General features: G+C 44.1%; 1 protein-coding gene across 4 annotated transcripts in view; it reads left to right on the top strand.

The window, feature by feature from the left end:
* The window catches only part of dusp8a (dual specificity phosphatase 8a), a 49,439-nt gene that overhangs the window by 8,716 nt on the left and 27,020 nt on the right, over window positions 1-13,703 (top strand). For all 4 annotated transcript variants that reach the window (XM_050072828.1, XM_050072830.1, XM_050072831.1 and 1 more), the window contains one exon: window positions 12,179-12,317. In XM_050072828.1, the coding sequence (XP_049928785.1) occupies window positions 12,179-12,317 (139 nt within the window). The remainder of the gene's footprint in view (window positions 1-12,178; window positions 12,318-13,703) is intronic.

Below are 13,703 nucleotides of genomic sequence, written 5' to 3'. Positions count from 1 at the left end.
ACCTCCTGGGTACTGCCGAGGTGCCCTTGAGCAAAGCACCGAACCCCCCAACCGCTCGGGGCGCCTCACCAAGGGCAGCCCCCTCACTCTGACATTTCTCCACTTTGTGCATGTATAGGTCCTGTTTGTGCATGTGTGTGTCTTTCGGACCTGTGTGTAATTGACAAGCAAGAGTGAAAACATTGAATTTCCCCTCAGGGGGATTAATAAAGTAAATAAACTAAACTTTACTTAGTGGTAAGGCAATGTTGTGTGTGTCGCATGTGTAATTGAGACAAAGGACAGCCCCTGTTCTTTGTTATTCACAGATACAGTTGATGCAACAAGTTGGGGTAGTAGGAGCAAAGACTTTCCTTGATCCAGAGGTCTCAGGTTCAAGTTCCCATGCCAACAGTTGTTGCTGAATTGCTGAAGTGCCCCTGAGTAAGAACCTGCCTGGCTAACATCTCCATGGGTTTCTAAGAGCATTTCCAACAGCCTTGCCCATGCACCGCTGTGGTTCCAGATTGGCCTCCTCTTTGCTACCCAAGCCTGCACCACATCAGTGGATGCTATATTTGTCGGGCAGGCGGCCGTACTGTAGGTTTGTTGCTTATCAGTGGCCCTGAAATCGGATCCTCCCGTTTTCCATGACTTCTCCTGCGAATATGACAGCCTTTTTTCCATGGCCTGTCCACCCGTGGCACGCTGACTCCTGTATTTTTAGTCGCTGTGTGAAACTGAAGGAACTCTGAGAGGGGAAATCTACGCGGGGAGGGGTGGAGCGTGGTTTGGAGTTTGTGTGTTTTATGTGTGGGATGTGCTTAGTGGCCTCATGTAGTATGCGTACATCACCCAACAGTTTTACATGATTGGACGAAGGCATCAACAAAGCTGTGGACATGGCAGATAAGATTCCTCTTCTTGGCTGCACTCACTCACCAAATGTTATTATTAGGTGTTCATTTAACTTTGAAGCACAGCACGCCCAACACAAGGGGCGACAGTAGCTCAGTCCATAGGGACTTGGGTTGTGCGTGTGTGTGTGTCTTTCGGACCTGTGTGTAATTGACAAGCAAGAGTGAAAACATTGAATTTCTCCTCAGGGGGATTAATAAAGTAAATAAAACTTAAAACTTAAAACAATACATTGACAAAGGCCGATGACACATGACAGGTGATTGGAATTTTTTACCTAGGTGTGACACGTTGGGTTTGAATAGCGGCATAAAATGCTTTTGTTTTTGTTGTGTCAGTTCCTGGTTGCCAGGAGTCTGACCTGTAACACAGTCTACCCAGTCTACTTATGAATGTGATTTATGACCTGCTCCCATTTTATGTCCTTTAGATACTGTATCAGTCCTGGAGTTGTAGCGAACAAACCGACTCTGTATTTCCATTTGGTGCACAGCTAGAGAACTTTAATCACCAAAATCACGCCCTGCCCACCAAATGGCAAATAATTATACATTATTGCCCCAGGTTATTGCTTTGCTGCTCCTGTTGGATTACGATTCATGCTTGTAGGTGACTGACACTCTCCTTATGGTCAAATGGTAAAACGGAGGAGAACTGTGTATTATTGTTACTTTCTCACGTCAAATGACCTTCGGTTCAGCTAATAGCGTCGGTATAATTGGTACATTGGCTGAGAGTCCCAATGCGCCTGCTGTTTCTCACCGACTCTCTGTTATACCAATTAGTTTTAATTCAGCTTTATTGCACGGGCTGCTGGCAGTCAAACCCACATGCCTTCCTTCTCACTCAAAATATCCCACTATTAACTGGACAAGGATCTTGCGTAACACCTCTTTCACTGGTGCATTCTCAGCCTGAGTTACATGTACCTGGATACAAAAGGCGCTGCAAAGCCTGAAGGCCACACGGGAGATCCTGCATCCTAGAATGGGTGACTCATCCCGACCAAAAGATCCAGTATGGCTCAGATAATGGTTTTATTTGAGTGGTGATGATGCATGACCTACTCTTGTAGTCTACGGATTTAGACAGGGTTAAAAAAAGGACAAAAAGTAAAGCTGGAGAGGTTGAAAAGCCGGAACAGGAGAGCTGTGAAGTGTGAGAGGTTTTGGATCTCATCAGACTTTGAGTTTCATTACTTTAGTCAGAGCAGCAAGCTTGAGTGTGTTTCTATGCTGGGTGTATTGGGTCCATCTCTGTGTGGGGCCCTGTGGCTGGCAGGTCTCACACAGAGGCGCCACATAGAGCCATGCTTCCTCCTGATTTCTCTCACTTTCAATCTCATGACAGCTCTGTCTGTCTGTCTCCGACAACCACAGCCTGCAGCTTCTCACCACTGACTTGTTCCTTCATCATTTATTCCTTTTTCCTCTCCTCTTCCTCTCCCTATCTCGTGCTGCCCCATGGCTGGTTTGTTATTATCCGTCCCCCACCCCCAGTAAAGAGGATAAGGCTTGCGATTAATGCTAGGCTGGATAAAGCTGGAACTAGCCGTGTGAGAGAGGAGGGCCCGACGGACCCAGACTCTTTTGTTATTGGCTAAGCATGACATCATCCCTTTTGTGCGGCCACTGGCAGGCCGCGGGCTGGGCACGTGCAGACGGGCTGTGCGGTGTTAAAGCCGGCTCCCAACTAACCCCTCACACATACACGCACACACACACACCATCCTCTCTACCCCCCACATGGCTCTGAGCATCGCCAGGAGCCGCCTCAGCCAGCCAAGACAGCAAAGGACACCATTGTGGCTCTTTGTTGGGGAAGTGAATGCAGGAAGCGGGAGAGCAGCACTGAGGGTATTCATGGATGGGCTGCTGCCTCCGCCTCCTCCCTGGCTGCCTCCCGCCTCACATCCCATTGAGCACTAATAGCCTGCATCCCCCAAGGCGCTGCACTCACCCTCTTTCATAGAAGCTCCCAACGCTTCAGTTAACTGAGCTGAATGAACATCCATGACCAGCACAGCAGCAATCAAAATGGTGTCCGCTTTCTTCTCCCTTTCACATCCCATCCCTTCATAACTTCTTTATTAATGCTCTCTATTAATGTAGGTCAGAGCGAGCTGGTTACAGTAGGTTAGGTGGTGGTGGTGGACCTCTGCTGGGAGAGGGATGGCACAGGCTTAGTCGGGAATGGGACTTCCTCGTGCCTTTTCTGACAGGCTGGAGGGCAGGCGGCTGGTTTCTTGGCTTAAGCCTGGCTAATCCCTGCTGCTGTGATGGGGACAGCCGGCCAGGCAGGCCTGACAGATGGACCAGAGGTTTTCACTACCAGCAGCCAGCTTGGGGAAGCACACATCCTCCTGTATGCGAACATGGAGGCCAGACCTTTGATGAATGGGACCCAGATTAGTAGAGAGGATACAGCAGAGACGGACGTTACTCTTACAAGCTGTCACAACCTGGAATGTGGTGGAACTTGAATATTTATAATCACACGCATGTTTCAAGTCTTTTTGTAGTTTTTTCTTTTGTGGGTGAGGACACAAATAGAGCCATGAATGTGGCTGTGATTCGTCATTTTGATGTTAACTCAAAAATCTGCTCAATCAGCATACTGACGGTGGGTTGTGGTATCAGCCAGATGTGACCAATCCACATCAAAAGCATTTTTTTCATCATTGTCCTTGTAAAACTTTGTTTTTTCCGTTAACAAAATCTTATTACAATGAGTTCCATGCAGTGTGGCATACAAATTTTAAATATAACACTATATAACACTTGACATCAGTACTGGCACGGAAAAAGCTTGATCGGTGCATCCCTATTTTCTAGTTGGGGTTGATCTTTTTGGCCACTTACTAAAAGATTTACTAACGGTGGTGAATCAATGACACTGATGTGACTTTGAAACAAGCTCTTATTTCTGTTCTCTTGGTTGGATTAAACAAGGAATTCTAGAAATTCAAGGAGAGAAGTTGTGATTTTAAACAATTTTCTGTTGTTTTACTGAATAAACCTAAAGATACATTAAAACTTTTACAAAAAATAAATTAATTTATATTTGCTGAAATCATACTCCTCTGCCTTTATTGCTTTGTAGTGTTTCTGACAGCCTTACCACACGAGAATAAAAACCAGCCAAGGAGTTTCTAACGCAGCTAACAACCATGTCAGTCATTCCGTGAACTGCGGTCAATGTATCACTAGTCAGCACTGATCAAATATGAATAATTATTTAGTTACTGCATTGCCTATTTCTCACCTCAGATGCTTTCAGAAACATATTTTGGTGTACTGTTTAGCTGTAAAATGAGAACGTTGGTCAAGCCGATGGGCAGTGCTTCGTACTTTGACAGTATCCAACATGGCGACCGGTTCACAAATGGTCTCATTTTACAGCTAAACAGTACACTAAAATATGTTTTTGAAAACATTTGCAGCAAGAAATAGGCAATGCAGTAACAGAATCTTGATTCATACTGCATAGTTTGACAATTTGACTGCAGTTCATGGCGCGATTTACACGATTGACAGCTGCGTTGGAGTCTCTTTGGCTCTGATTGGTTGTTATGCCATCGGAAGCAGTAGAAAGAGGAGGAGAGACATGATTTTCTTCACAGACTCTCTGTCTCATGTACTTCTTTCAGAATATAGTGACAGTTTCAGCAAATATGACACAAAGTTATATCATAAAAGTTAACAACTGTAGCTTTAATAGATAATAAAGATTAGTGTTCGTCACAGCCATACTCTTATGGTTTGCCGGTTGAATCATGCCACTTATAGACTTAATCATGTGCGCTATTGTTTACAGTAAAGTCCCACACCTGTAATTACACTCAAGTATGTCTGCAAGTGTTGTGATACCAGCATATTAGTCATGCTAATGAACAGAAGCTCAATTATTGTTGTTTGGCATAATGGCCACGTAGCAATAAAGAGAGCCAGGAGATGGGTCTGTGATCTTGTCTGTGATCTTAATTGGTAGGATTGGCTGAGTCCCCTGCTGCCTGGCACAGGGAGAGACTGCACGTGACCAACTAATGCATTTATGCAACGGAGAAGATCTCTGTCAGTTCCACTCATGACATGCCATATGTTGAGTTTGTGTCTCAGAAGGCTGTGATGACACATGATGGGAAATTTGTGGATCATTTTGAAGAATCAAGGGTGAGTATTCCTGTGGTTGCGTAAAAACAAACCCGCCTGTTATTCAAGTGTCAGACACAGGGCAGACACCGGTAATGTCTTTGGAAAACACCAAACAGTTTTCATAATGGTGTTGTGCTGGACTCAGACATTTCCCAGTAAGTGCAGTGCAACATTTCAAAATGAAGGACAAAACATGAGCACTTAATGTGTCATCTGTCTTGACAGCGGCAGCAGAAGGGAGAACTTAGCTGATGACTCACTGCATGGATTGTTTCCCAGATTACCCAGAGGGCAAACTCAGGGAATTTTTCTGTACGTTTCATTCACATTTTTCCTTTTGCCAAGTTCAAACAAAGACGCTGTAGCCGGCGGTGGTTTTTCTTCAGAGCCGGATATGTCATGTGTTTGCTTTGATGAGGTCATGGCATGAATCATTGTTTGCTTTAAAGATCCTACTGTTTGACATAGACACACATTCGCATATGGTGTGTTGTTTCAGACATAACCCACTGCACCATGAAGAAAGAGTAACATTTATGTAAAAATTTATTTTTAGTTCACGGATGTAAATGAAAGATGGAGGGAATGATTCATAAATGATTTGTGGATATGAAATGTGGCTTTCATTATATGCAAAGTGAGGATGATGACATGGTCTAACCGGATCTACAGCATGCCCTTTGTAGACAACAGTTTACTCTGTGTGTGTGTGTGTGTGTGTGTGTGTGTGTGTGTGTGTGTGTGTGTGTGTGTGTGTGTGACAGAGACAGAGAAGTTGTGTACTCATAGACTGAATAAAATAATGACTGTAACTGTGACATCACCCATTGGTTTGAGGACTCCCATTTCAAAGCTTTGAGTTTGGCATTTCAGCCATTACTAAGGTTTTATTGGAGCCAGAGGTGACCAAATTTGGATGAGAGGGTGGAGTTGTAGACAGTGACAGCCTGTCACTCAAAGTGACTCGCCCGTAGTTACTGGTATGTGTAGTTTTAAGCCTTAGAATGAGTGAGTTAATAAAGTTGACAAAAGTTCACTCCTTGTAAAATTGTGTTGAATGTTGAAATTAGCTTTAGAGACCAAAACTGTCTTTTTACCAGGCTGTAAACATATTTATTTCTGCTGTAAAGTTTGGCATTTTAACATGTAAATGTCCACAGGCTTTAATTACATCTCATCAGTAACCTACAGTATGTGGGGGGTGGTGTGTGTATGTGTGTGTGTTTAAGATCCTCTGACATTCATCGTTGGGAGGGTGTGACCAGATCAGGTGACCACATCTCTGAAATGATCAGTGATGATGACCTCACACTGCACATGCACAGAGGCATCAGGGACTTTCAACACCCAGCCACATCTTCACATCCTTGTCTGGAACACACACACACACACACAGAGTTACATACTGTACTTCTGAGGACTTTCCACTAACAACATAAATTCCCTAACCCTTAAACGTAATCTAAATCCTCAACATGATGCTAATCTCAACACAAACCCATAAACACTTTGTATTTGGTCCTCGCAGGGATAGAAGTGCAGGAAATCTGTGACACACACATCACACCTACCCAAGCATACATGGCGGCGGCAGCTGCCAGTGCCAGTCAATGACATCATCTGGCCCTGCGAGGGTTATCTTTACAGCGGTGAGTGGTATATGTCACACCCTGTGTGGCGGAGTCTTAAACTGACAGATTAACTGCTAGAAGAGGTCGCTGCCTGTTGCAGCAGGTCCTCTATCAGTAATGTACTTTATGTGGTGTCAGGTGTTGTGTGTTTTGGGAGCGTCTCACCATTGAGCTAGTTTGTAGCCACATTGTCATATTACGCTTTAGAAAAAAAATGTACCAACAACACAATCACTAATCTGAATGAAAGAGTGATTTGTGGAGTATTTTCAACAGTTGTATCAGTATAACGGTTGACTGTTGTACACAGTGCCATCTTGTGCCCTTATTTTGACATCAGAATGCACAGTGTGTGTATTTTATTCTCCCATGTCTGCTCTTACACTCCAAACAGCTTAATATTTACAGTCTGATCTGAAGACACTGTTAGTTAAAGCAAGTTCTTACTGCACTCGACTTGTTTTCCATGGGACATCCCAGAGAGGACGCACTGAGAGGACTCGGCCTGCGCTTCAGGAATGTGGGGCCATTTTTAGACTGTTTGTGCTGATGTTGTGTCACAGGCCAGTTCACACACAAACACACATACTGTCCCACTCAGCACTGACCTTGTCACTGGTCAGTAGCACTGCTGAGGTCAGGGAAAACCATGTTTCACTTTCTTACACAAGCACTTACCGTACGCCCGCGCTGTTTCCACAATTCCACAGATATCTTTTGTTGCTACCCTCATCTATATTTCATGGTGTGTGTGTGTGTGTGTGTGTGTGTGTGTGTGTGTGTGTGTGTGTGTGTACAGACTGTTTTTACAGAGGAGGCATGACAGTAAGGCCAAGCCTTGACTCGCAGCCTTCTGTCAGACCTTGTTTTTCTCCCACTCCTTTTATATTTTATAACACTGGGTCAGTAAGAAGCATGCAGAGACTTCTGTCTCTTGCCCAACACCATTCTTTCTCTTTTACACCCACATTTTCTCTTTTCTCTTTCTCAGTGCACACACTTGTCCTACCGGCTTTCTTCAGCTCTGTCTCTGGCTTTTCTCTGCATATGACGGGAGAAAAATAACCTCTCCCCCGTGACCAATTCTTGCCTCTGTCCCGCTGTGAAGCCAGCCTTCAGTTCCCTTAGAAAAGGCTTGGGTGCTACAGGATTGTAGCATTTGGTCTGCCAGTGCCACCTTCTGTCTCTCTCTCTGCACCCCCTGCCTCAACTCTCCTTTCCTCCTCCTTTCCTTACATCCTCTTGCCCCTCCTTTCTCCCTCTCTCTGCCAGTGGCATTCCTTGTTTACCTGCAGTGTGCATGCGTCAGAGCGCCTGGGCCAGCTCAGTAGTAGTAGTGATGCTGTAGCACTGCAGAGGGATGAGAGATCTGTACTACTGCTGCAGTCTGACAGCCAGCCCGACGCTCCCTCGGGTCGTTGACCTCTAACACTGCAGCAAACTCCATGCATATCACATACTGAGCTGGAGGTGTAGCTTTAGTGTATCATTTAGCAGAATCTTAAGTATAATCAATATCATACTATAATATATATTTGTTTAACAAAGAGGCTGCGTTTTTTTTCCTATCTCACAAGGAACACTTTAAAATGGGATGAGCAAAGGTGTAATTTCATCCTCTTAGCTGAAACATTGAATGAATCCTCCATGTTTAGTATGGATTGGGAAAAAATACAGACGCAATCAGTATTTTAACTCTCTTTTAACTCCATCCTTTTCTGCTGAATTTGAATATTCCTCTTTTTTTGTAACATGACATTAACATATTATTACAGAGCCCAAGAACCTCAAAAAAGTGCAAGTGTGCTAAGTACAGAATAGTTTGACAGGCAGCATAAACAGATGACATGCAGAACATCACATGTAAGATATGAAATTGTTACCAGGATCACCCATTGCTTGTTTTCAGTGTCCGTAAGGTTACTTTTAAGATATAATAGGCTACAGATTACTAGTTAACCTCTTGAAAATGTAATAAGCAATGTAACTGTTTTAATTTCTTCATCAAAGTAACTTATTACATTTCATTACTTTTCTTATGTGACTGATCGAGGTTACATTATTAACTTAGCTGTAGATTTACCTCAGGTTTGACATCAAGCATTTGGATGATAACAGCATTTCACACCTGGAAACAAGCTTTAATCTGTACTGAGCCCTTTTTGATTTCAGAATGAAACTGTTGTGCACTCTTGTCCGACGACATCGCCACCTGCCTTTGCGTGTTCGACTTATTGCAGCCAGGCATGGCAAACTCTGGTTACTTAGAGAAATGTGCATTAATGTGATTGGCAGACGAGAGGTAGTGGAAATTAAAACAAGAGAACTAATCAAAAACAGCATTCAAATGCCAAAAACTATACTGCCAATACTGCCAAATGATAGAAGCCTGTCTGGACGTAGAGACAGATACTTGTAAGCCATCCTGCGCTTGATGGTGCACTCAAATTTGTCCCAACGGCTTCTCTGACCCATTTTATTCAGAATTATGCCAAATAAAGGCATTCCTGCACAGCAAAAAGATGCAAAGCAACAGAATGAATGTTTTATTCTATATATATTTAAACTTGCTCCGAAAATAATATATTTGGATCTAACCCATTTGTACCACCATCACCAACATTTTGATTAGTAACTGTAATTTCATTACATATTATTCCTCAGCAACTGTGACAGATTTCAATAACATTTATTTTATGATGTATCTACATAACTCCACACACAACATACATAACTGTAATTAGTTCCCTCTCAGAACTGCTTGTTCTTGCCCTACACATGAAACCTTTTGCACTGTGCAGCTAACAAGACTGTTGAGTATATTTTCAGTCTGTGTGTGTGTATTTGTTCTGGTCATGTATGTACAGTTAAAGGCCTATAATCCTCAGGTGTTCAGATCAGGCTCCCAAATTAGATCTGATCCCATTAGGATTATTAGCCAAAATTATCCAGGGTTAGTAAAGATGGAGGGTGTAGTAGGGGATTTAAAACAAAGAGAAGCATGAAGATGATCATGTGAGAAGGAAAAATAACAGATAAATGAGTTCTTTATAGCACTGCATTGATGTCTTTTACTGACAAATGCATCCTACAGTAACAGTATTTTGTGTTTAGGCATATACTGGGCTAGATGCTATCATAGGTCATCAGTGTGAAGTATTTTTGAGGGATACAATATGCCTTTATTATAGAGGAAATTACAGGAAACAGAGGGATAAAGAGATGGTGAATGACGTGTCATAAAGATTCATAGCCTCAACTCAAACCAGTGATGTTGCAGTTTATGGCCAGCACCTTACACCCCTTTACCACCAGGGTACCTCAACAAACAGCGATCTAAACAGTGAACAGGTAAAACCTTGAAGACATTAGACCTCTTTAGGCATCATACAGTAGGTGTGTCGCCTCAATAAATCAGAGACCAGAAAGCAAGATGTTTTAAATCACTCACCACCGATGCTGCAGATAAGGCTTTCTGTGCTGGTGCATGATGCAGGCAGGCAGAGCTAAGCCGGGTTTTACTGGACTGGAGTTACTTGTGACCACACTTCAGAGACTGACCTTGTCCTGTCTAAATCACCTGCATGGCTGTCTGCCCAGGCGCTGTGCCACAGCTGCTCTGTAAGCAGAAACGTAATGAGGCACACTCTATGCACACTGTGTAGCAGTGTATACCATGAGCTATCATCACCATAAAGGGATGGGTGGCCATGCTCGGAGAAAGTGCAGTTTTGCCTGGAAGCTAGCAGCTATTCAATGGCACGTTTTAGATGAGGATGGTGCTCTGTATGTTAAGGTAAACAAAGAAACGCAGCGGGTTGTCCCCTCTCATCCTTGTCACGCTCCATCTTCCGTTTCCCCTCCACTGCCTGCCTCTTTTTCCTCTCGCCTCACTTTCCTCCTCTCGCCTCTCCTCCTCTTCATTTTCCCCTCGCATCTTTCTTTATCTCGTCTCCATCTCCCCCTGCCCCACTACTCCACTACCCCCACCCTCTTCATCCTTCACGCTCATTCCTCCTCCCTCTCTCCTCTCCTGTCCAGTGGCGGTTCAATGATGCAGTGATTCATAGCTGCAGTAGGCGCTGCCTGATGGTCATGTGACCAAAGCCTGCCTGACAACATGGGGAACAACACAGCCTGGCTGGTGTGCGCACAGGCACATGCTCACACTCTCTCATACAAACACACACACAGGCACACTCTATCACACCAGCGCATGCTCATATTCTCTCATCTTTCACACAATCTGATACAAACGACATCACACTGATGCAGTGATGGATGCCCACACCCTTCGCAACATAGCCAGTTTTTATGATTTTACCAATGTTAGCTCACATTATGCCAAACAACCCTCTCAGCAGCATCTGCACAGTAAATATTACCGTCACAGTTGTACGCTGCAACACTCAGCCCTAATGCATTATTCATAATCCTATGCTTTATCTCCATAACTTGCTCTGGCATCACCTGTAGTTCATCCTGCTTACCGCTGCAGTCACTGGCATCTATAAAGCCAGTGTTTATTGTCATAACTCCCAGTGGTGTGTTTGTGAGTTCATTTTTGTTTTCCTTATCGTAGCTTCCTGGTGTGTATCAGGGCAGGAGTGTGGTCAAGTGTTTTGGGAAACTATGTCAGGGTCAGATAGTTGCAGGTTTAAACAATGCAGCAGCTCATGAGCATTTGTGTCACAATAGTTGCCTGATATCACACAGAATTGTCAACTCATTACACTCCGATTTAATCTTCAGTCTGACATTACATTCACTCTAACTGATTTGTGGGGGTTGGGGGATTCGATTTTCCCTACCTAATCACTAGAGCCCAACAATTCTGCCTGAATCTCACGTCTTTTTAAGTCCACACTGATGCGTTGCCATGCCAACATACCTGTTGTCGGGGTTTTAAGGCTGGGGAAGAGAGAAGTAAAATCTAAAAACAATGTCAGGCAATATTGACAACACTCAATAGCAGCGTCTATCTTAGGGGGCATCATTGTTGTTATTACGTCTTAGTTCTGGCACACTGCTTGACAACAGCATTAGTGGTGGTGCTGAGTAGGTAATCAAGTTCCCCCTGAGGCACTCACTGGTTGTTTTTTATTTTAACCGAGAAACTGCTGTTTCATGTCCCAGTTCCAGGTGAATCAGCCAACTTGGTGAAGTGGGTGGATTCAAAGGTCTGGACCCAGGCAAATTTGCTCAGCCAAAGGGAATACCCCTCATTTCCCTTTTTAAGGGTCAGCTAGTCTAATGATAAATATAGATTTAATGTAAAGACTGTCCTGTACGTGTATGTGTGTGTGTGTGTGTGTGTGTGTGTGTGTCCCGAATGCAAGGATATTCTCACTTACACTTCCGAGTATTTGCTTCCTCTAATTCCAGTCATATTAAACAACTCTGTCTTCCTTGTTGGCACTAGATGGTTGACATACTTTCCACAGCAGCACTGAAAAATAACTCTCCTCTCTTCCTTGTTGTTTATCCTTTGTTCAGGTGGAGCTGGGCAGGAAGCAGGAAGTGGTGGTTTATGACCAGAGTTCCAAAGAGGCGGGGCATCTGTCCAAAGATGGCTTTGTGCACATTCTCATGGGAAAGTTGGAGAGCACCTTCCACAAAGTCTCCCTGCTCACCGGTACGCAAGAGTGTGTGTGGAGCGTGAGTGTGATGATGTCAGTGTTTGTTTGTTTTATGTGAACAAAAGATGTGTTCCTTCATCCAAGGTGGATATTTTGCTATTTATTACCCAGTTCCCAGGTGTGCCTCACATCACCCCTCTGTCTGATGTGAGTGTAGTTGTTGTTCCACAGTTTGGTCAGCAGATGTCACTGATGAGCACAACAACTCCTCACATCATACTAGTTGTTCCGCATTTCTAAACTGGCAGTACTCAGACTGTCACAGGTCCACAGGTATGTGTGGGGATAGAAACGAGAGGAGGAAGTATAAAACCCCGGATTCAAAAGCCTCTCTGATGACTCTTTGATGTTTAAGCTTCCACAGAGTCGTTCTCTTCCCCAGCATCACTGAAATAAAGCTGAAGCTTAACTTCAATCCTCTGGCCTTATTTACTGCAGTTATTATCCTGTCATAGTGTCCACTAAGCACACTAAGACTTATAATTGAGCCCCGGCAAGACTGTTAATAGCCTCGTTGAGTTAATAACATCTCTATTGCGGCGGCTGCAGCTTTTTAAAGGACGACATTACGCGCGCATCCACCAGCAGAGGCTTATGAGTCCGTCCCAAATGTGTCAGCGTCAGTCCTCTCCCTCCGCTGAGAGATTAGCGCTTTTTCATGACTCATTCATAGATGTCGAGGATTGCCTCAAAGCACCCAGGCTCCACAATTAGTCACAGTCACAGAGATGTACTGAGCACATGCTTAGGCTGGGCACGCCCGCATATACTGTGCTCACACACACACAACCATGTTCAACATCACACACACACACTCACTGATTGTCTCCAAAAGCCAGGATTTTCCTCCTCAGCTTTTTTGATCAGACATCGTACCCTTCTTAATGAAAGACCCCTTGTCAGCGATTCCCTCCTCTTCCTCTTTATCAGTCTCCTCAGCTCACTCTCGCTAGGAGGAAAAAAAGAGAGGAATCACACTTCTTCCATTTCTGTCCCCGCTTTTCTGCTGTTTCCACGACAACAGTGGCAGAGAATATTCCCCAGAAGGATTCAGCCAATGGCGTTGGCTGTTGTTTGGGTGGTTGAATTATTGGGGTCAGTGGAGCTCGCAGCCTGCGTCTGTGAATGCTTGATGTCTGTGTGTGTATGCGTGTATGTGAGTGGGTAGATGGGGGGCATTGCGTGTACACGTATGCACGCTTGCATGCATGCATTTGTGCTTGCATGTATTGCTGCATGATAACATGCGGATGAGTGCTGCAGGATTTGTGTGCGTGACAGAGATTTCATGAGAGAGATGACGAGAGAGACGAGGGATTTTTTTAAGGCTTTTGAACAATGCTTCCTCAAATCATTTTAATTAACGAGACATGATGCTAATT

This window comes from Epinephelus moara, chromosome 20 (genome assembly GCF_006386435.1).
Source record: "Epinephelus moara isolate mb chromosome 20, YSFRI_EMoa_1.0, whole genome shotgun sequence".
NCBI lineage: Eukaryota > Metazoa > Chordata > Actinopteri > Perciformes > Serranidae > Epinephelus > Epinephelus moara.
This window is presented reverse-complemented; position numbering and strand designations above follow the sequence as displayed.